The sequence below is a fragment of the Nycticebus coucang genome, chromosome 14 (assembly GCF_027406575.1).
Source record: "Nycticebus coucang isolate mNycCou1 chromosome 14, mNycCou1.pri, whole genome shotgun sequence".
NCBI lineage: Eukaryota > Metazoa > Chordata > Mammalia > Primates > Lorisidae > Nycticebus > Nycticebus coucang.
The window spans coordinates 29,375,627-29,399,492 of NC_069793.1; the positions used below are offsets into that span (position 1 = coordinate 29,375,627).

Below are 23,866 nucleotides of genomic sequence, written 5' to 3' on the forward strand. Positions count from 1 at the left end.
ATATACAGAGGTGGTCAACTTAAGGAACTAGGCCTACTGTACTGATATGTTACAAGTGGTGCATGTTTAGCATATGAAAATTAGGCCCTTAAGGAAGTAGTCAATGTAGGGGGTGGTTAAGTGTAATTACAGAAATATATGGGGTCTGACAATTAAGTTTGTGAACTTGCCAGCATGCACTTACATTGCAGCACTGTACAAACAACTCAGCAAGGTTCCATAACCTTAATATATCAGTGTCTCACAGCTGTGTTCACGCCAACATGTAGCAGTGTCTTGCTGAATGGTGTTCATTGTTGTTGCGTGTTATGTGCCATTTTGAGTATGTTGGAACTTGAATTTAAGCAATGAACAAACATTAAATTTCTTGTTAAACTTAGCAAGAGTGGAAGTGAGATCAGGAACACGTTAGCCCACCTTTTGGGGATAATGACATGAGGAAAATGGCAGTGTACAAATGGATTAAACATTTTTCTGAGAGGAGAGAAAGTGTCACTGATGAACAGAGGTCAGGGGAGCCAGCAATGAGCAGAACTGGTGAAAACATTGCAAAAATTCATGAAATTGTGTGTCAAAATCATTGGCTGACTGTGAGAAGACCAAGTAAACATCAATAGAGAAATAGGTAGGAAAATGTTAACTGAACACCTTGACCAACAACTCATGGCTTTTGCATTATAACACTCACCAGCTGTCACAGCACTGTCTGTGAGGGAGGGTTTAGCCAGTAAATAAATAACTGTATTGGAACATCCTCACTACTCACCTGATCTTGCCCCCAATGACTTTTTTTCTTACCCGAAGGTAAAGAAATATTGACAGAAAGAAATTTTTATGACATTCAGAACCTCAAGGGTAATACGATGACAGCTCTGATGGCCATTCCAGGAAAAGGGTCCTAAAATTGCTTTGAAGGGTGGCCTAGCACTGGTGTTGGTGCATAGCTTCGCAAGGGGAGTACTTCAAAGGTGATGGTAGTGATACTCAGCAATGAGATGTGTAGCACTTTTTCTAGGATGAGCTTGCGAACTTAATGTCAGACCTTGAGTACTTGTCCAAAAAAGCAAAGTAGGTATATAAAATAAAAAGTGGTTTTCCCTGGCAGATCCTGATTCCCAGTAGAACTCCTATTGGAAACCTGGTACATATCCTTCCAGACTTGTTTCTATGGCATGCAAACCTAAGTTGCCTATGTCATTATAGTGGTTCTCAGCTGGGGATGATATGGTTCTTCATCTCACCCACAGAGGGTAACTGGCAATGTCCGGAAACAGAGCTGGTTGTTATAACTATAGGGGTGCAAGAGGGGAGAGCTGCTGGCATCTAGTGGGTAGAGACCAGGGGCACTGCTAAACATCCTTCAATGCACAGGAAAGCCCCCTAACAAAGGGTTCTCCAACCCAAACGTCAGTAGTGTCAAGGGTAAGAAATCCATCTTAAAGTAGATTGAAGTACACACACAATTTTCAACTTCAGTTTGGGGCAGTCCTTAAGTGCTATGACCTTAGGGCTTACCTTCCCTGGCTTGTTTCCCCTGCGCCAGGTGAGCTCCTCCATCATAAGGGCAGTGGCTCCTTCCTCTGCCTTGAGGCCAAGCCTAGCCTCCTGCCAATACTGTCAGCAACCTCCAGCCTCCCTGGGCCACCTTGGAAGAAACCCATATTATGGATATATTTTTCTTAGTCCAAATTGATAAATCCCACTTGGAAAATGGTAGCTGAGTATTCCATTGTACAGATGAATGTACACTCATATATTCATCTGAGCACTTAAGATCAGACTGGATATTGTTTGTAAATTTTTGCTGTTATGAAGAAGACTGCGATGAATGTGTATCCCTTTGTTCACAGATAGAGATATTTTGTAAGATAAATGCCCGGCTGTTGAACTGCAAACTCAAAGGGTATACATATTTAAGCTTTAGAGAGGTATTGAGAAAAAGGTCACGAAAATGTTTTGCTGATTTATAAGATAAGCTATTCCTTAGAAATGCTGGTCCTCAAAATGAGAATTAGGATCCGTGTTTCAGAAACTATTTTTCTCAAGCTGGAAATGGCTTTATTTTCAAAGGAATTCCATCAGAATGAGGAGGATTTCTTGTTCAGATTTTTGTGGGACAGTAGGTAAAGGATAAGAAATGGTGAAGTGTGGCCAAGTTCCAGGGTCGAGAAGGTGTGAGGGTCCCTGATGGGACAGTCCTCAAATGCTGCTACCCTCACCCTCCCTAGATTGTTTCCCAAGGAGGAAGAACTTTCCCCTGTGCCAGGGCAACCTCCTCCGTCACAAGGGGTGTCCTCCTCCTCAGCCTTGAGGCCAAGCCTAACCTCCTGCCAACACTGTTAGCAACCTCCAGCCTCCCCGGGCCACCTTGTAAGAAACCGGGCCCCTTCTTCCCTCTGAAGTTTCCTGTTTCTTTGTATGGAGCACAATGACAAACTAAGTGCTTGAGTAAATGCTCAGAATCTTGTTTTGAAAAAGTGGAGAGTGGGGGATTCATCGTCCTGCTCTAATTTCCATGTTGCCTTTGTTCCTCTGGCCCAGTTGACGACGCTGGGGCCTCCCCCTGCATCCTAATGAGGGGGATGAAACGGGCTGCGGCTCGGGCCACAGTGTTCACACTGCAGGCTCTGATGAGCCTTTGAACAAAACAAACCGGCCTCCACCAATTAAAGAAAAATGGTGACTCTGGGTTCATTTGGATTTTGGAATCTCAGGAGGTTTCCCACTGGCCTTCCCAAGGCCTGGGAAGAAAAGAGGCCATGATGAGAGGCTCACTTTATACTTCAGCTTCAAAGGGGCAACCGGCATTTCTCCTCAGAAGGGGAGATTGAGAACTTTGGGGGTTTCACAGAAACGTTTAATGCTGATGTGGTGACAAAAATCACATTCTGTGGGCTAGGTGGATTATTGAAAACTGTTCTGAGCCCTCTGAGGTGAGACATGTACAGAATGAATTATTTACTGCGTTTTCACAGTTCTGAGAAGACCTCACCATATCCTTAATGCATAGAAGACAGACTCGCCTTCGCCCACCTTCAGCCAAGGCTGAGGAGCTTGGAGTCTTTATGAACTTGGTTTGACCCCAAGTCTGCAATGTATCAGCTAGGTGGCCTTGAGCAAGTCATTTAATTCCTGTGAGCCTCAGTTTCCCCATTTATAAAGTGCAGACAAATAATACTAAATATGTCTCAGGGTGCTTTGGGGGATGGAAGGTGACGGCCCACATAATAGGAGTTGTTATCCTCATTTCTGCTTCTGGCGCCATGTCATGCCATTTAAAAATGAACACAAAGTAGAGCATTCTCTGGGGAAGGGCTGAGGGCAACCACACTAGTTTCTACAAACTAGATGACGATGACAAACCTTTCTCAGGGCCCCGGGGTTTAAGAAAACACCTCCAAGACTTTCTGAATTTCCTTTGCAAACTAACTTTGCTGACTCATTACTGGACCCTACATACCATGGCACTAGCCAAGAAAGACCTGATTTGGGAGGACAAGAAGATGTTGCCAGTGTCATGGTCATAAAGAAATCCTGGATCCCAGGAAAAGGTACCTACATTGGGTACAATGAATGGGGAGGCTTTGTAGCCCAGACAACCCAGAGGGAGGTTGTTAGAAATGATAAATGAAGTAATGCCAGGGAGGAACTAGATTTGGATACTCAGAAGCAGGTTGCCCAGAACATCATGTTATTGGGTTGGTCTCTGTTTTTCTCATGGGGTTTCACTCATTTAACAACAGGTAGCGTGAGCTGAATGTTTGTCTTGTAATTCTCAAGTCACATTTCGCTTCTGCAATTATATGAGATGCAAGATACTATGTACAAGATAACAAATGTTATCAGTATATACTGAGTATTAAAAATTTAGTAGAGATTTTTTCCTTTCTTAAAATGTGGGTACTTTTTTTTGCACCCTCTGTATTTTATGATAAAGCCATAAAAAATCCTATTTTTAGCTCTTTTCTAGTTTAAAGAAGAATGTCCCATGTCACATGGTTCTGGGCTACCACTTCCTCTAGTAAGGCTTTTGGTAGTGGAGATAGTGATGATGAGAATTGCTAAGTGCTTCTTGTATCCAGGTGCTGGTGGGGTCGCCTGGAACTCAACTCGTGTGTGCTCGGGACTTTGCTGAGAGGCTGCTCCCTTCACCATCAAGGCTAAACAGAACAGAACTGCCCAAGGCGCATCAGTTTTGCAGCATACATTTCTTATAGTTTGAAAGGCTGCTGAGGAAAATGGTTGGGGGACATTTTCCTCAGTAATTACCCATTCCTAAGAGCTGGCTCAGAAACCTCCTAAGATTAGAAGTCCCAAAAAGACTATTATGCCCAGGCAGACTCAGCAGGCAGGGAACAGCTGAAGTTTCTAACACTTATATAGGTTATCCACCTCCTCTATTAAACGAGGATGTGGCAGGTTGACTTTGAACAAGAAATAAAATAAAAGTTTCAGGACTTTCTGAAAAATTTTCAAAGTTGACCTGTCTCTTAGATACCAGCAGTTTTAGCTGTCTAATTAAATAGGCTATCCAACCCCCGGAAAAGTGGTGTCTGAAAGACACAGTGTACCAGAGGCCAAAGACAACATTGATTAAGATCAAATAGCTAATTGTAAACCTCAGCCTCTAAATTGCTGCTGGATGAATAAATAACAGTGTGTGCAATCCAAGCAGAATTTCACATGGATACCGTCTCATTCACACCCTCAAGGACTGGAAAACATCAGGGGGGCAGAATTCCATTGGTTGGACAGGGATAAAGAGTTTTCTGTGGGGATTATGCCTCCACTTGGTGTTATTCTTGGTTGATGAAGACCTCCCTGGGAGTAATAATTATTTGGTTTGGTCCATAGGCACCAAACTCAAATATAGGCTGAATAGGAAAAAGGGAAGAAGAGAGGAGAAGCCAGCAGTGGTTGTCTCTGAGCACTGGCCTCCTGTTAAATCAGGTTTCCAGGATGAAAAAAGCCCTGATGAGAAAGATAATGCCTTTTCCAAACAGAACCAAAATTCTGTCACAAGTTGTTTCCTTGCTATGGGTGATGAGTGAGAATGGGTGGATCACACGAGTATGCTAAGAACTGAGACTAACATCCCCCAGCCCCAGCCCCTAGCACCAGATAGATGACACAGGAATGAATTTCGTTGGCTTTGGATTTATCCCTTCATTGAAACTCTCAGTTATAAACTTCATTATAACTCTTAACCCAACTATTATTAAAGAGACAGTATAGTGCCCTGATTTACATTTTTGCTCATGTCTTCATCTGGCTTTCATAAAGACTTCATGAACATAAAATCCCCTCCCCCCCCAAAATTAGAAAGAAAAGTATGCTTCACATATAGTTTTGTAAAATCACCACGAACCATTTTTGAAAGCAAGCAGGGTGTAATTAAAATAAAATAATTTAAAGCCAGAATACGAATTAAAAATAAAAATAGAATACCAGATGAGATGAAGATGAAAAGAAAGTGAACACAGGTTCATCTGGAGATGAAAATATTGTTGATTTTATTCTAATCCCCACTCCTTTCTTTTCCATATCTCAAAATGGGTATTGGGGAAATGTTGCTCACTTCAGTTTTGCAAATTATAGCAATATTAAATTTTTTAGACCAGATGTTTCTAACAACTAGACCCCTTTCCGTCTCCTGAAAAGAAAGACTTGATTGTGCCTGTGTGTCATTCCTGTGTGTGTCAACCTAACTGGCTTCCACCCTCATCCTGCTTCCACCCTGCCCGACTCTTCCACTAGCCCTTCTATCTGGCAGACTGGAGGTGTGAATTCATGTTCACACCAGCATCCTTCAATCTATGACTGATGGCAGTTGGTAGGTAGTAAGTCACATCCCTGGCTTCTTGGGTGGGATAACAATGAGACATGTTCAACACCATCTTGCTTATTTGCAAAATGGCATTGAACTTTGGTTTCCCTAGTGGTAATTTGTGAAATAAATGTCTCTGTCACTTCCCACTTATTCTCCCTCTCTGTTGTTGATCCTTTCTAAGATTGCCATCTAAGTAAACTACTTGCACTCAAAGCCTTGTCCCATAGGCAGCTTCTGGGAGAACCCAAGCTAAGACACTTTATGAAGGTATTTATCTCAGGAGCTATTGTAATAGGAGTCTAGAGCTTTGTATTAGTCATGGCTCTCCAAAGGAATAGGACCTATGCATGTGTGTGTGTGTGTATATATTATTGGTCTGCACAATTATGGAGGCTGAGAAGTCCTATGATTTACCCTCTATAACCCAGACACACCCAGCAAAGCCAGTGGTATAGTTTGAAGGCTGAAGATGGAGACTCCAGTTGGAGTCTGATTATTTATTCCCTATGTCAGATTTTATCCAACATAAACTTTTTCAATCAAACAGAAGAGTTAATAGTTCAACTAGACGATTAACTATAATAGTTCAAATAAATAATAATCCTCACCAGGAGTACTGAGGGCAGAGAGGAATGTCCCAGCTCAAGCAATCAGGCAGAGAGAAAACCCACATTACCCCTCCCTCCACCTTTTTGTTCTATTCAGGCCCTCAGTGGACTGGATAATCCCACCCATGTTGGGAGGGCCATCCCTCTTACACACTCTGCCAGTTCAAATGCTACTCTCTCCCACAACACTCTCTTGGACATGCCCAGATGCAATGCTTCACCAGATAGCTGGCTTGTGATGATCCAGTCAAGTGACAAACAGAACATTAACTATCAGTTAGCTAGATCACCAGGTGGTTGCTTCTCTAAAATAGTAGATAAGCTTTTGATCAATGCAGAATAGTGTATGTTTTAGGGTAGCATTATCTGAAGGCTGGGCGACGTCTGAAACATTTGTGTTGCTGACTTAATAGAAACTGTCAAATTCAAGAATTAATAGTCTGTGTGCATGAGCACACACACACACTTACTCTTCTCTGTGCATAAGATACAGCCCAATCCTTTATAGAGCAGGATTGTGGGAGTGAGTGAAGACTGCAGTGATGTTTTTGCAGAGAGATAATAATACCCCCCAGAGGACTTGGACTCTACTGAAGAATTGGTTCAAACTCTGCCCCCTAGCATTTTTCAGACCAGAATTGGAAAACAGCTACTCCCTTCATAAAGAAGCATCTTTGGGCCTCTTCTAATTATCTTACTTCTATAATTGTGCCCTAATCAACTGGCCACACTGCATGAACTACAACATGTGCCCTGGTTAAACGGTGGTGTCTGCGTCAAACAGTTCTGTCTGGTACCGCAGAGAGAACACAAACGTGATAAAGCCGGGCGCTCCAATTCCAACAAATCTCCAACGGTTATTCTCAGCAGAAGCATCTAAATTAGAATTTGGTTCCATTTAGCTCAGCTCCCTACCTGTAGATTAAGAGATTTTTCTTTCAGACAACACAGCAGGCTAAGCAGATCAACCCACTTCAATCAATTGTACCTGATGAAATCTTTGTTGCAGTTCAGATTACAATTGACTTCTGGGGTTGGCTAGCCTTTGATGAGACTTCCACAACTCTTTTGAATTTATCTGAGGCCCCTGTGATTACCTTTACTTTATTTTTGATTAAGGAAATCTAGCTCATAATTTTAGAAGCAAAGTTCAGAAAGGCACTAGTCACTTAGGAAGAATGGGTGCTAATGAAAAAAATTACATATCTTTATTCCCCCCACACCTGCTCTCTCTGTCTTCCTCTTTCCGTGTCAGAATGAATTGATTTGGCCCAAAGAAGTAAAACTGAATTTCCTACAGTAACATTTCTTCAAGGGCTAGTTGAACTATTAACTCTTCTGTTTGATTGAAAAAAGTTTATGTTGGATAAAATCTGACGTAGGGAATAAATAATCAGAAGGAAGTCTTGAAACTATTTTCTTTTTTTTGATAATTGCTTGATGAAGCTGGAAAAAGTCTTGAATTGTATAAAGCATATTAGTAACATGAACCTGAACTGGCATCACTGCTATTTTTGGGTTTAAATGAAAACTTCCATGTTAAAGATAAAGAAAACCATCTGCCAATGCCTTAGTCAGCTGGCACAGAGGAGGCACTCGCTGAGTATCTGATGGTGCAAGACAAGGGGTCAAATCAGGAGCCCACAGCACTAGTCAGCTCTCTGCAGGCAACATGCCGGATTTCTGGGAAGTCCAGCAGGCCCCAGTGATTGGATTCTTTGGTTCCTAGGGACTTTTTGTTAATTCTTATCTACAAATTTGAACTTACAACTTGGAGACCTAAGCAAAAGGAAAAGACAAATATTCATGAGAGGCTGGTGTGTCATATTAAAATTCTAGATTCATTTAGGAAAAGATATTACTTTTATGGATAGGGACATACTTATGGGTAGTGCTATCCTGGAAGAAAGGGCTGTTGTTGCTTCACAGGTGGTATCTGCCCCTGAGGTTTGTGTTCATTGGGGGGATGAGGAGGTGGGACCACTCCCTAGGTTAGTGATAATGAGTGCTGATTGCCTTTTGTCACATTCAATATTATTGATTTAACCAGATGGCAGAGAAAAGTGGATACTATGAGTGTGCACCGAAGAGCCACTTTTCCTGAAAATATCTTCGCATGGCCTGACATATCCCTGATGTCCTCATCGCCAGGTCCACTTCTCATAGACATTCTGGACAAGGTTATCTCATCTACCTTATATCGAATGTGACTCTAGTGTACCAATCACATAAGAGAAGAAGGATGTGACTTTATTGCTTTAGATCCACTTAAATCCAGCTCTCAGACCCATAATTCAGGCTCATGAGAAAGTCGGTCTCTGTCACTGTTGGGACTTCCTCTGTGCCCCAGGGTTGTATAGAGATGGCCTCCTTTACACAGACAACCCCCAGTCATCTGGGAGAATCCACTGATGGTGGGTTGGGGGTCTCACCCTCCACCCTGGGAGCCCAATGTCTTAGATTACCTGATCCCTTCAGCTAAACTAGCTAGGCTGGCATGGGGCTGACCCTTAGCCCAGAGTACTTGAGGAGGCTGGAGGCTCTCATATAAGGATCTGGCCTCCTATCCTCCCCCAGGATCTTATCACCACCCAAGGATGCTAAAAGGCTTGGGCATGCAGGGCTTAATGCCCGTGGATAAGACAACCACCTTCTGGTGTCTCATCCCTTCCATAAGGGATCCTGTCATCCAGGGATAAGAAAACAATAGCAGAAGTGTCTTAGGTTAGTTTCTTCCACAAAAATACCCTAAGTCAAGCATTTAGTCCACGGAAATATCAAAGGAGATGAAATTATGATAGACTATGTCTTATTTTTTGCTTTTTTTTTTTCTGAGACAGAATCTCACTCTGTGCCCTGGGTAGACTGCTGTGGCATCATAGTTCACAGCAAGCTCAAACTCTTGGGCTATAGTATTTCTCTTGTCTCGGCCTTCTGAATAACTGGGCCTACGGACATGTGCTACTATACCAAGCTAGTTTTGCTATTTGTTAGTAGAAACTGGGTCTCACACTTGCTCAGGCTGGTCTCAAACTCTAGAGCTCAAATGACTCTCTGGCCTCAGCCTTCCAGAGTGCTAGGATTACAGACATGAGCCACTGTGCCCAGCCAAGCCAGACTGTCTTAAACTGAACTCCCAGGCTCAGCCTGATCCCATGGGGTTCCTGGGGAATATAAATTATGTCTCATGAGTTTTTGCATTTCCACACACCCATCAGTCATTGGCTGCAGGCCACTCTGAAGTGGGCAAGGGGGACAAAAACCACCTAGATATTTTTCAGCTCTGCATACCAGCAAGAGAGTGCCCATGCCCAAGGTTGCAAGTGCCAGGTCCCAACTGCTGTGCTCACATATGGAAATCCAGGGATGAGCACCCTGACTTGGGGGACCTGAGTGGGGCACTAATAATGTTCATTACAGGAACCACCCAAAGTCATCACATCTGCTGCTGTAAAGTGGCATCCTCAGTGAACCACCTCATATAGCTGCCCTGAGGAAAAACAAATGCAAGACTAGAGAAGAAGGTCTTTGTTCAGATGTTTATCTGAAACAATATTCCAGAGAAATGCACCTGCGGTTACTGTCTTTTGTTCACACGATAGTATATAAGGGAATGCTGAATTTAGTGTGTCTGTGTCCCCAGCATGAGTCCCCAAAGTATCAGGCCAATGTGCTATTATCAATTGTGGAATATTTAGCAAAGTAGGAGTTTGATGCTCCTTTGGGCCAGAAATGCAGATGTTTTAAATTCTCATTTGCATGAAAACACCCATGCCACTAAGCAAATAGGAAACATAAAGCCTTTAAAAAATAAAATAGGAAAGAATCATGAATCTGTTCAATGGGGAGATATAAAGATTTCTAAAAAGAGAAAGAATAGAAGGGGGAAAGAAAGATCGTTTTGAAATCTAGCCCTGGGGAAGAGCTCTGATAAGATATAGATGGTCTGTGTACCCACCAGGAAGCTAACAGAGGAAAAGAATGGGTGGAGGAAGTCTTAGAATACTCTTCAAAAGCATCCTAGACAGTGTGCAGCTTTGTAAAGTACAGGAAATAAATGAGAAGGAAGACAGAATAATGCCCACTGGCCCTTTGATACAGGAATGCAGCTTTCAGGCTTTATTGTGCAGGATTAAAAGAGATGAATGTACAGACACTAGGGTTGGTACCCAGAGGCCTGAATCAGCACACTAGATCCAGATGTGTGATCCAGGAACACAGATCTGAGAAGCCCATCATGAAGTTGATGTCACGGCCCACCGCTGCCACCGCTTGTCAGGGCCCAGGACTGGCTAGGTCTCGGGGCCAGCTTAACTAGGTTCTGGATGCAGACCGCTAGCTACCTTGCTCAGGAACAATTTCTCTTAGGTGCCTGAGGGAGTAAAGCAGTCTTAGAATAGATAGATCTTAGTCTTTAGCAGAGCTTGGTAATCTTCAGCAGAGAGACGCCATGCTGGCGTTCTGCAGGCAGGAGAGGAGACAGAGGTAGAGTAAGCGGCCCGTGATAGAATGCGCATGCTCCCGACTTCCTTCTCCTCCAGCCTAACATAAGGCTGCCAATTCACCACTGCTTTCATCTCACGAGCTCTCATGCTTGTTAAGAGAGCTCAATCCCTCTCCATGCCCTTTCCACCAAGGTGTTCCATTATTGCGCTATACAGGTATTTCTTATAACTCTCACTCCTTCTAGCCATAGGCTAAATGGGCTGCTATAAATTGACCTTACCAGGAGCCCAGAAAATGGGGTGGAATATTGCATTATGCTAAAATAGGCCAAATAGTAGGCCTTCAGATTTCTTTGTGGTGTTTTCTTTAAGATGTATTGAACTTGGGCAATTGGCTTATGAAGGTATTTAAGTGCCTTGTAAACAAAGACAAACAAAGGAAAAGAAAATTGTGTTATTCAAATTTCTCCGGAGAACCAGCCCGGTCAGGTAGTGTTGTTATCCTGTTTTGCAGATGAGGAAGGCAAGGCTTGGAGAAATTATGTAACTTTCCCAGGCCCTAGTTCATTATGTGGAAGAATGAAGAGATTTCACTCTTCATCCCATCTGCCCACCACCAATCTGCCCACACCAGATATTAATTGTGTGCCCACTGTCTGCTTGGGCCAGACACTGGGGAACCAAATGATTATCTGAACCCTTAATATCTGATTTTGGTGGCTATTTTCTCACCAGAGTCTAGTGACTCCAGACTTATTTAAATTATTTCATGGAAAATTATATTACTCTATGATTATGCGAGATAGTAAAGAGATGTGCATGGAGTGAAGAGACTATGGGAACACAGGAGAAAAGACATGAAAGACTGGATAATGCTGGATTTAGAAGCTTAGTAGGGAGGACCCAAGCTATTTTGCTTGATATATACTTTAGAAATAACATCAGAAAACAACAAAATAATAAACAACAAAATTGGATGGTAATGCTTTCTGATTACAAAACTTTAAAAAATGTATAAATAAGTAAAAGTTATTCTTAATGCTCTAAGCCAGAGATAATGACTATCGTTATTTTAAAGTATCTTCTTCTAGTTTCTCCCTCCCCCTCTCCCCTTGGCTGCTTCATATTTATCTGACGTGGAACTTTGTGAATCTGTAGATTGATGTCTTTCATCATAGGAAAATTTTCAGCTATGATTTCTTTGCATATTGTTTCTGATCCATTCTCACCCTTCTCTTTCTCCAATGCCAGTTACATGTACTTTTTAACCTTCTCACTGTATCTCCTTTCCTTACATTTCCCTATGCATTTTTCATCTTTTATTCTCTTTGAGTTTCACCCATGTATTTTTAAGTTGTCTTTCAGTTTATTAATACTCTTCAGCTCTATCTGATTTGCTATTAGCTTGTCCACTGAACTTTAAATTTCTGTCATTATACTTTTAAGTTCCAGATTTTTTCCTTTGGTTATTTTTCAAAGTTTGCTGTTTTCTGCTTAATTTTGTCGTTTATTTCTGTGAAAGTGTTCAGCAAAGCTATTTGTCAGTAGTGTCAGATAGCTACATTATGTGTATCCTTTATAAATCTCTTTCTGTTGTTTGTATTTCTCTTGATTTTTAGTCTTGCCTTTTGTCTTGGTCAATTGAGGCTGCTACAACAGAATGCTATAGACTGGGTGACTTAAACAACAAACATTTATTTCTCACAGTTCTGGAGGCTGGAAAGTCCAAGATCAAGGCGCCAGAAGATTCATTGTCTGGTGAGGGCCTGCTTCCTGGTTCATAGATTGCTGTCTTCTTATTATAACCTCACTATGGTAGAAGGAGGGCCAGGGAACTGTCTGGGTTCTTTTTTATAATGAAGCTAATTCCATTCATAAAGGCTGTACACTCATGACCTAATCAACACCCAAGGGTCCTACCTGCTAATACCTTGAAACTGGGAGTTAGGATCTCAACATATGAATCTGGGCATGGAGAGAACACAAACATTCAACCCATTGCACCTTCTAGTGGAGCCTTAACTCAGAAGCATCATGTGGCTCCATCCAGATGACATTCCTAAACAAGAACTTAAAACCAAACAATAGTTCTTACAGTTCTCCATTCTAACATCTCATCAAGTTTAAGTTGTACTGTTGATTTAATTTTACCTTTTGCTAGGATCATGAATAAGGAAATACTGCATGGAAAGTATATATCACAGGTGACCCAATTTCATAAACGTCATATTTATATAAAAGAGTATGCATCTAATAATTATGGAAGTATGGCTGTATTCCTCAGCCTTGGACCAAGGTGTTTTTGTATCCTGATTTGATTTATCCTTAAGTATTTTTTTAAAGCCTCTTCAGTAGGACAAAGTATCTGAATTGTCTTAGGTCTTTGTTACTTCCAAGGGCTCAAGAATGCTCCAATATTCCCACTAGTTAAGCTCACATTACATATGGCAGGACTGTGATCCACAAGACCCCTGGATATGGCAAATCATGGGGTGGGCAAATCCTTACAGAGCATGGAAACACTTCCTTCCAAGGGCAGAAAAACTCAACTTTCAGACCTACCTGTCAAAGCCAACAGTAGAAAGGATTTCTTATTTGCTGCTGTGGCTGGATCATAGTTCATTTTCTCTCAGTATTCTAGGACTGGTCTTTAATATCACCCAATCTTTCTTGGCCATGAGCTCTAGCAAAGATGGGGATCTATATTTAAATTATACAAATTATAGCCCTTTAATAGGCTAACTGGTGACAGATTCAAATCCCTGCCAGAGCCAGGGAGCCTACTGGGGGCTATAAAGAACAGGCCTCCATCTAAGCAGAGACACTTCTTAACTCCAGTTGATCATTGCCACGAGGGAATACAGGCCCAGCGATGGAGGGCAGGGGCAGATATGAATTATGTTAGAAACCAGTAATTCAGATCTTTAGGTGAAATCCCCTAATTTTTGTGATGGCAACTCATTCTATTTTTTAAAACTTGCAAGTGTCACATGTCACATCTTTTGAGGTGACTGCAGTCTGTGGGTTCCCTCCGGGCTTCATGCTCAGAATTAAACAAGTCTGTGCTCTAAGAAGGCGGTCCCCTCACTGAAGCCATGTGGATTGCTTGCTTTCTCTTCCTCCTCCTCCCACATCATAGTATTTTCAAACAGATAAGCTGGAGTTTTCGGAGTCCACTTGAAGCGTGAAAAAAAAAATGCATTTTCCTCCCTGAACCATCTCAAATTTTTTTAATTTATTTTTTTATTTTTAAGTAATTTTATTTTCTATTCATAGATTGAAATGAAAGCATAAAGGTTAAAATGTTTCTTTAAACAGTAAAAATTATTTTCCTTAGTAGTGGCCTCATACACATGCACGTACATACAGGTCAAATATTAAAACAACAGTTCTAATACCATAGCATTTAAACAATTGAATTAAACAGTCTTCATCTGACCTATGCAAACACTGTTCTCATGAGGTACACACTGAAATGTTTCCATACCTATACAATTTCTGAGGTGTCTTTTTATATATAGAAAAAAATGCATAACATGAAATTTCCTCTACATAATTGCCAGTATATAAATACACGGTTTAAGGGAATAAAAAATTAAAATGATGTGTCTTTATCAAGGTCAGTCATAATATAAATTATTATTATTATTATTTTTATTTATTTTATCTTCTTTTTTTATTGTTGGGGATTCATTGAGGGTACAATAAGTCAGGTTACACTGATTGCCATTGTTAGGCAAAGTCCCTCTTGCAATCATGTCTTGCCCCCATAAAGTGTGACACACACCAAGGCCCCACCCCCCTACTCAGTGAGGTCCCTTTTCTTACACTTAAAATAGGTGTTTTAGACTCATCCACTAGGAAAATTACTGATATTACACAGCCCAAAAGCACACAGAGTATCAGTAAGATTGTCTGCCGCATGGTCATGGGCTGTCTGAGAGCAGACAAACCAGTAATTCAGCTAATTGTAGCTATCTGGCCAACTTAAGAAAGTTGTTAATTTATTTTTCATTTACAAATATTTTAGAGGTGTTATCTGAATGCAAATTCTTTTCTTGCCTGAAGGCAAGCAAGTAAGTCGCTTGGAAGGTAATTGGGACAGTTGTGGGTAGTGGGAAAGTATGTCAAATGATGTGAAATGCATAACTGCATTGCATGGGTACTATTTTAAAGGGATTAGCCTATGTCTTGGAAGAAGTGATTAAAACGCAAACCAGGGAGGCTGATAGAGTGATTGGTACTCACATTCAATAATTAAAGGTTGAATACTTTAGGGGTCTCTTTTTCCTTAGGCAAGTCATATTTAGCCCTTTGCCATAATCTACTTGAAAAAAAAGTACGTTACCCATCAGATAGACTATTTCTAGAATATATCTAAAAATCCTGTCTAGTGCTCAGAATAGCTGCTGATTACTTTAAATAGCTGTCCAACAGGAGTTAAAGAATAGAAATACCTCTGTAATGAATATTACATGTTTAGATGGAGAGTTATATTTGGAGACCAAGGGATACTTGTATCTCTGCAAGTATATTGTTCACTAGTGTTTCTAAACTATAACTTTCAATACACTTATGTTCTTGGAGATTCAGTATAAAATCTAAATTCATTTTATATATCCATTCTTGTTTCCCATGTAGGAAACTGAATAGTCTGGTTTAATTGCCCAAGCTTTAGGGAATGAAGGAGATAATGCAACAACACTGAAAAACAACTGTTGTATACTGATCATAAAACCTAGGTGAAATATTTATTTTGTCCAGGCTTGCCCAGCTCTCACAGTTTGAGAAAGAAATGAACAAGGCCCTATAAAAGCCAGATTCAGTGTCAAGTTTATTTATATATAGAATGAAATATTTTTCCATTTAAGAAGAGGTTATTAAAATAAGGGGAAGACGTGTCTGATACATGCATTTTCTATTATCAGATGTCTCTTGGCAAGTCCTTTGAGCACCACTGTTAGCAGGTTCTGTATCACTGTATTTTTAATTCAATGAAACATGAAAAGATGCTATTCTAAAATTGAATGACTCAGATGTTAACAGTTTTCCTTTCCTTTTATTTTCACTTTCAGTCCTTGAAGAAAGAAACTGCTCAGATCCTGGGGGTCCAGTCAATGGGTACAAGACAATAACAGGAGGCCCAGGACTTCTCAATGGGAGCTACGTAAAAATTGGCACCGTGGTGTCTTTCTTTTGTAACAATTCTTATGTTCTCAGTGGCAATGAGAAAAGAACTTGCCAGCAGGATGGAGAGTGGTCAGGGAAACAGCCCATCTGCATTAAAGGTAACTCGCAGGTGTCCCTGAAGTCCAGAGACATTCATGGAGTTAGGGGACTTAGTGGTAGTTCCCATGCATGTTTTTAAGCCCTTGAAAAAATACCTTTTAGCCTTCAGTTCCCACTGGAGCCATATTTAACTTTTAGATTGGAAACAATCCTAAAAACATTTACTTCTTTTGGGGGGGCCTTAAGAGGACCTGTTAATTTTATTCATGACATCTTGAGGTGATCATGAAAGAGTGGAGCAGTGATAATGGAAAGATGACAAGTCTGAGTTTATATATGCAAAGCCACAGAGTTAAGGCAATTTATAAGCATTTACACAGTTACACTTAATCTACTTTCTATGCAATATTAAGCTAGTGTGAGAAATAAAAGAACGAAGTAGACACATCATCCCTACCAGCCTATGGAGGGGGAGGATTGAGATGTCAGGATGTTTAAAAACAAAGGCAGACAGTCATTGTACATTGAGCCCATGTGTCCATTGACACATTCAAGGGACAGTTACGGGAACAGAGTGGTGTTAGTTCAGAAAAAGGAGGGCTCAACATTTCTGAAATAGGGACACTTTCATGAATCAGGTAGAATTAGGGTCAGTCTGGAAAACTGGGAAGGATTTGTAGATGTAATGAGGATTTGGGATGATATTCCAGATGGAAAACAGAGGGAAAAAAGGTATAGGCAGAAGTGACCTAAATATGGTAAACTCAAAGTAACACAATCGGGGAATCCGGGAGGTAAATTTTAAAATGTAGTTTGGGACCAGAAGAATGGAAAGTTGTGTAGAGAAGTTTGAGCCTTCCCTGCTGGCAGTGGGGTGCCAGCAGGACTGAACTGATTCACGAGTTGCTTCAGGTTGACAGCCCCTCCAGTTGGAGGGGAGGCACAATGATCTGGCTGTTTACTGGGAAGAAAAGCATGTCCTTGTCCTAGATTATCCAGATAATTGCCTTAATCCTCCACTTTGCCTTCTGGGTGTTTGTCAACAACCTGAATCATGGGAAAAAGAATGAAAGGGAATGGCTTGTGAAAGGAATAAATCACTTTAGACTCTAGCCAGAAGCAACCTTCATCCCCATCAGCACAGATTCTGATTTTTTATTTCATTAAGTATGGGAACAGTGTCACATATGTCCTTGGAGGGTTTTGTCGACTCTTCTCTTACAAATTAGTACAACCAAAGTTCTCTAAGTTCCTAATTAGATGAATGTTGGCTGCCTGATTGGAAAAGTTAGATGGGAAGGATTCCTTTTCACTTGTGAAGAAAGAGAGACTTCAACAAATTAAACTGGGCTTTGAATTGCCCTCAAGTGATTTTTTGGGGCCTTAATTTCAGAGAAAGGACCCAGAGGAATCAGTTACCCAAGACTTATCTGTGGCTGACGCTGCTGTCAGATTTTGAATGAGAGCCTTTTAATCAGGTTAAGTTTGCTGATATGATTCATATGAACAGTTGATCCTAATCTATTAACTGCTGTTGTTCCAATCACTGAGATGGAGCAGCTTCTCAGAGGTAGTAGCTACTCTGCTTGGGTTCTTTAGAGGGGGCTGCCAATTTGGGAGAAGGGCCGCAAGCTCATTTGCTAAGTGAGCTATAGAGGCTTGGGTGGTATGGCATGCGTGGCCTCTGAGAGCGTGGGGAAAGTCAGTCCAGAAAGAATGAGCAGGTATGAATCTGAACTGAATGATGTGAACAGTGACCATGGGAAAGGATCACGCAGCACTGTCTTTTTTTTTTTTTTTTCCTTTTCTCTCTAGCATGCCGAGAGCCCAAGATCTCAGACCTGGTGAGAAGGAAAGTTCTTCCAATGCAGATTCAGTCAAGGTGAGGTCAAAATACCCTCCCTAAAGACCAATAATGGCTATTTCCCTCCCCTTCCTTTTCCTCTCTTGTGTTTGGCCAAAGGCAACCCGCGGTTTCCTCGGGACATTTAGCACTAACTGGTCATGAAAGAATAGGGCTTGTTAGATGAAAGCTTATTAGCCAGCTGCCTGTAGCCAAGAGGTAGCAACTATTGGAGAAAGTACAAATTTCATTGGACCGTGGGAAAGTGGATTGTTAGTGAGAAGAAAGACTTTGAGATGATCTTTGAGGAACTGGATTCAAATACTTGAGTCTTCCTGAAATTTCTATGTATTTATTATGGCAGCATCTAGGGAGGTGGCATTTCTGCTAAGTGCAACCAGCTATGATTTAGGAAAGATGATCTTGCTGGTAACCAGGCAGCTGAGGCAAACCGATGGGGCCCAGGAACTAGAGATAAAGGATCAGCCATGTGCTGCGTGTGGAGGGACGTGAGCCCTCAGGTCTGCCCAGCTTTTCTCCTGGAAAGACAAACGTGAGACCACCGGGTTGGGGAGAGAATCGGCCTATTTCTACTCGTGTCCTCTCCTACGCTCTCCTCACTCTCCCTACTCCAGCCAGGAAAAGCAGGACTCCTTGGGTTTCCTCCATCACTCCACGTGTAATTCTGCTTTGCACACTTTACACCTGTGGCTCCTGCTGTCTGGAACACGCTTCCATTGGAAGTCCAGACTCATTTCTCCCAGTTCTGTGCTCAGTTTTTGCCCAACAACAACTCCACCTCCACCCTGACCGAGCAGCCTCCTTTCCCCAGAGTTCTCTGACCTTTCCTGTGTTTCTGTTTTTATCTTAGCATCCTTCTCCACCTGTTGTCTTACCTATCTTTTGTTTGTTTTTTGTTTTATTTCAATCACCCATACCCTCCCCGAAATGTGAAAGTTAAGAGTGCGAGAACATTATATGTTTTGTTCGTGCTGAAGTTCTAGTGTATACAGTGGTGCTGCTGCACAGCGTGCACTCTGTAAGTGTTGAGTGAATGGGTTGGTTGACAAACAAGGTCCACAACCTGGGTCTCCCTCTTTTTAGTGCTCAGGTATTCCTGAGCAAATTCCTAAACTTTCTGACCCTGAGTTTCCTCTTGATACCAGGTTGGACAATTATGTTCAAGAACTCAGCCACCGGGAGGCACCTGTAGCTCAAAGGAGTAGGGGGCTGGCCCCATATGCTAGAGGTTGAAACCCAGCCCAGGCCAAAAACTGCAAAACAAAACAAAACAAAAAAAACTCACCCACCTTTGAGGTATCCCCCACCCCTTGGGAAGCTATGCACTAATGCCGATGCCTAGTCCATCCTTCAAAGCACTTTTTAAAGGATGAGTTCACAAACTTAATTGCCAGATTTTGTAGAACAGTTTTGATAGCCATTCCAGAAAAAGAATTCCAGCCAGGTGCTGCTGTGGCTCACACCTATAATCCTAGCACTTTGGGAGGCCAAGGTGTGTGAATCACCTGAGCTCAAGAGTTGGAGACCAGTCTGAGCAAGAGCAAGACCCCAGTCTCTACTAAAAATAGAAAAGTAGCCAGGCATGGTGGTGGGCGCCTATAGTCTCAGCTACTTGGGAGGCTGAGGCAAGAGGATCACCTGAGCCCAAGAGTTTGGGGTTGCTGTGAGCTAGGATGCCACGGCACTCTACCCAGGGTGACAGAGTAAGACTCTGTCTCAAAAAATAAAAAGAACAAAAAAAATCAGAAAAAGAAATCCAAAATTGCTTTAAAGTTGGACTAGCAATTGAGGTCAGTACATAGTTTCCCAAGGGGAATACTTTGAAGGGGACCATAGTGATACTCAGCAATGAGGTACATAGCACTTTTTCTGGGAAGAGTTTGTGGATTTAATTGTCTGACCTAGTAACCAGCAACAATCATAACATCTATCTCTAGGGATTGTTGTAAGGATTAAATGCACCACTGAAGGCTAATGGTTATTGCATGTTAACTGTCTATTCAGTTGTCCTTCTGAATATTTTACATGTATTAGTTCATTTAATTTTCACTACCAACTTTTGAGGTAGATATTATTATTACCATTTTATTACAGATTTTATTACCATTTTTCATTGCCTTTTTTTTTTTTTTTTTGAAACAGAGTCTCAAGCTGTTACCCGAGGTAAAGTGCTGTGGCATCACAGCTCACAGCAACCTCAAACTCTTGGGCTCAAGCAATTCTCTTGCCTCAGCCTCCCAAGTAGCTGGGAGTACAGGTGCTCACCACAATGTCTGGCTATTTTTTGTTGCAGTTGTCATTGTTGTTTTAGCTGGCCCGGGGCTGGGTTTGAACCTGCCAGCCTTAGTGTATGTGGCCGGCGCCCTATCCACTGAGCTACGGGCGCCACCTTTATTACCATTTTTATTACATGTGGGTAAGCTGAGGCTCAGAGAAGTTAAGTAACATATCCAAGGTTACATTGGTAGATGAAGTGGCAAAGCCAGGGTGTAAATCTGGTATCTGACTTCAGGGTCTCCTCCCTTCTATGCTTGAACTTTAAGCCTATGGAAAGGCCTTAGTGAAGCACCTTGCACACACATCATCACTTGTCAGTGGTTAGTTATTGTTCAAAATAGCAGCATGAATCCCAGTGACCAGCCAAGGGACCTGGAATATTTGTAAGGCAGGATATCCATCAATCTTGTACCCTTCCTCAGACTATTTAATCCCATTTTTCTTTCCCTTTTCAGAGAAGATATTTCCTAATGAATTGGAAGTAGAATCCAAATCTACCCCCTTTTCTGATCTTTGTGATTGCCCTGGGCTGGACTCTCCACTAGGTAACATCTTATAGCAAGGGCCCCTGAACTATTCAAAAAGATCTCTGTGCTTCCTAGTGCTGAAGCAATCTTTTTTTTTTTTTTAGACTATTACTCCGTTGCCCCAAGCTAGAGTGCCATGGCTTCAGCCAAATTCACGGCAACCTCAAACTCCTGGATTGAAGAGATCCTCCTGCCTCAGCCTTCCAAGTAGCTGGGACTACAGCCACCCACCATGACACCAGCTAATTTTTCTGTTTTTAGTAGAGATGCATGTCTTGACCTTGCTTAAGCTGGTCTCGAACTCCTGAGCCCAAGGAATCCTGCCCTCAGCCTCCCAGGCGTGAGCCATAGCATTCAGCCTATTGAAGCAATTTTTAATGGGAGGTCAGGTGCCAAGGTGCTAGATACCTACAATGTGGTTTCAAGTATCTGCCTGAAAGGTGGGCTGCTGTAGTGGAGGGTATGACTATTCCCAGAGGCCAGGGTGACCCAGAAGGCCCCAAAGGCAGTGTAGACGTCCTAAGGCTAAGTGAGGAGCTTGTTTACAAGCTCAGAAGCTCCCTGAACTACAGACTTGGTACAAACATAAGCTAAGGATTTGTTAAATGAAAAAAACATGGATGGAATATTGCTTTGAGCCAAGCACTATACAGATATGTGAAATACATTTCTTGTGATGATATCAAATTGGGGTGGTAGAGACACCAGGGTGGAAACTGTGACTGCTCAGCACTGTCTTGGGTACCATCTTACTTTACTGGGTGCTCTGAGTGCTCCCCCTTACCTCTACGAGCTTCCTTTCTCCATTTATTAAATAGGGATGAAAACACAGATTCATTCCTAAATGAATTCCACCTTTTCAGTTGACGATCATTATGTGCCAATATAAATGAACATAAGCCATATAAGAATTCCGTGAGAATCCCCAAGTAGGCTGTGGGGGGCTTCAACTTCAGGGCTCATTTAATATCCGTCTTCACATTTACACACAGTGCTTCATATTTCTCCTAGTCAGTGTGCCCTGAGAGAAAGTTCTATTCTCTGAGGTGCGCTAATCACATCTGCTAATTGCTAAGTCAAGCTACTGTATCAACACAGTTTAGTTCGAGTCAATTCCTACTATGGCCCCATTATGATAATGTTTGGAGAAAAATCTATGCTTGGATCTCTCTCATTCGGATGAACTCCCTTTTCTGTTTAATGTTGCAATTAGTTGTTTTGTGCATGCTTGTATAACATACCTTCAGAGAGCAGCTATTATACCAGATATTATCCTCTTTGGTTGGAGTCTTCAGCAGTTGGAAGCATGCCAGAAATGGAAATGGAGGAATAAAATAGAGATTGAGGTGTGTGCAAGAGAATTTGTTCAGTGGTAGAGGTGAAGTGTCTGTGTGTGTGTGTGTGTGTGTGTGTGTGTGTGTGTAGAGGGAGAGAGAGAGGATGAGATAGCCATTTTATTCTTCTTCTGTAACCATATATCTGCATGGGGCTTGGCATAGAGGCTAAAACAGCCATAGTGACTATCTCTTGCCTCTTGTCTTTGGACCCATGTGCCCTGATCCAGGCAGACACCATTACACCAGCTGTACTCAGCAGCCTTCAGCAAGCAGAAACTGCAAAGTGCCCCTACTAAGAAGCCAGCCCTTCCCTTTGGAGACCTACCCGGCGGGTACCAACACCTGCACACCCAGCTCCAGTATGAGTGCATCTCACCCTTCTACCGCCGCCTGGGCAGCAGCCGGAGGACATGTCTGAGGACTGGGAAGTGGAGTGGGAGAGCCCCATCCTGCATCCCTAGTGAGTCAAGTCTCAACCTTGGGCTGGAAAATCTTCCATATTTCTTGGCTGCCTGTATAAAACCATTAACCCCGTGGAAGACTTTTTTTAGGAAAGGCTCTTTGTGCAAAGGAATGGGTTGCCAATGCTTTCCCTGATTTGATGATATCTGAAATTCCACAGTTAGAACTTCTTTTCTTTAGCTTAAACTTACCTCCAAGAAGCAACTAACTCTTTACTTTTTAGAGGCATACTTTTGTGTGGATAATTCTATCATATTTACTTGAAGAAAAGAGTACTTATCAAAAGGGGAGTCATTACACACCAAATGGCTATCACAGTCATTACACACCAAAAGAAGAGGTTAAAAGCACCAGAGGGCCTCAAGTTACTCACATTACATCATCTTGGGGCTTTCTTTTTTTTTTTGAGACAGAGTCTCACTCAGTTGTGTTAGGGTTGAGTACCATTGCGTCATAGTTCACAGCAATGTCAAATTCTTGGGCTCAAGTGTTTCTCTTGTTTCAGCCTCCTGAGTAGGTAGGACTACAGGCACCTGCCACAATGACCTGGGGAAGGTCACTGGCTATATTTTAGAGACAGGGTCTTGCTCTTGCTCAGGCTGGTCTTGAACTCCTGAGCTCAAGCAATCCACCTGCCTGGGCCTCCCAGAGTGATGGGATTACAGGCATGAGCCACCGTGCCCAGCCCTATATCATCTTGTTGACCTTGTCCTAAGCCCCAGTTTTCACATTCATTATCCAGTGATATTAATTGAATACTTGTTATTAATTAAGTAATGAGGTATCAGTTACCTCATAAGGTTATGATGATGACTAGTGAGATAATATGTGGAAATGTCTGGAATAGGGGCTTACACATACTAAGCTGCCATCCCATCTTCTTTTTGAAAGGAGAACAGTATAGTTTCATTCACTGTGGTTATGTTGATGCTAGTAGTCATGATATTTTGAGTCTGTTTATATCCATCATTTTATTCAGTCTCCTCAAGAACCCTATGAAACAATTGTCATTACTTCGTCAGTTTTATAGGTGAGAAAACTGAGGCTCGAGGAGATTAGGCAACTTGCACAAAGTCCAATTGATAGTAAGTACATGGGATCAGAACCCAGATTTCATTTGACTATAAAGCCTCCAATTTTAATCCCAGACCTTGTAGCCAACCACATCAGGAGTGGATGATCAATACTTAAATTGAGAGAAAAGCCCAGATTTGATAGCATGGTGGTCATCACACCCATGAGATCCACCTTTTCAAACTTGCACTGTCCTTGTTGAGTGCCACATTC

At 41.9% G+C, this 23,866-nt stretch overlaps 1 protein-coding gene across 6 annotated transcripts in view; it reads left to right on the top strand.

Moving 5' to 3' along the window:
- The window catches only part of PAMR1 (peptidase domain containing associated with muscle regeneration 1), a 161,292-nt gene that overhangs the window by 134,542 nt on the left and 2,884 nt on the right, over positions 1–23,866 (top strand). For 4 of the 6 annotated variants that reach the window (XM_053561150.1, XM_053561156.1, XM_053561155.1 and 1 more), the window contains exons 7-10: positions 12,591–12,641; positions 15,959–16,171; positions 17,928–17,994; positions 22,345–22,577. In XM_053561150.1, the coding sequence (XP_053417125.1) occupies positions 12,591–12,641; positions 15,959–16,171; positions 17,928–17,994; positions 22,345–22,577 (564 nt within the window). The remainder of the gene's footprint in view (positions 1–12,590; positions 12,642–15,958; positions 16,172–17,927; positions 17,995–22,344; positions 22,578–23,866) is intronic. The other 2 variants (XM_053561152.1, XM_053561153.1) reach the window with 1 other exon arrangement.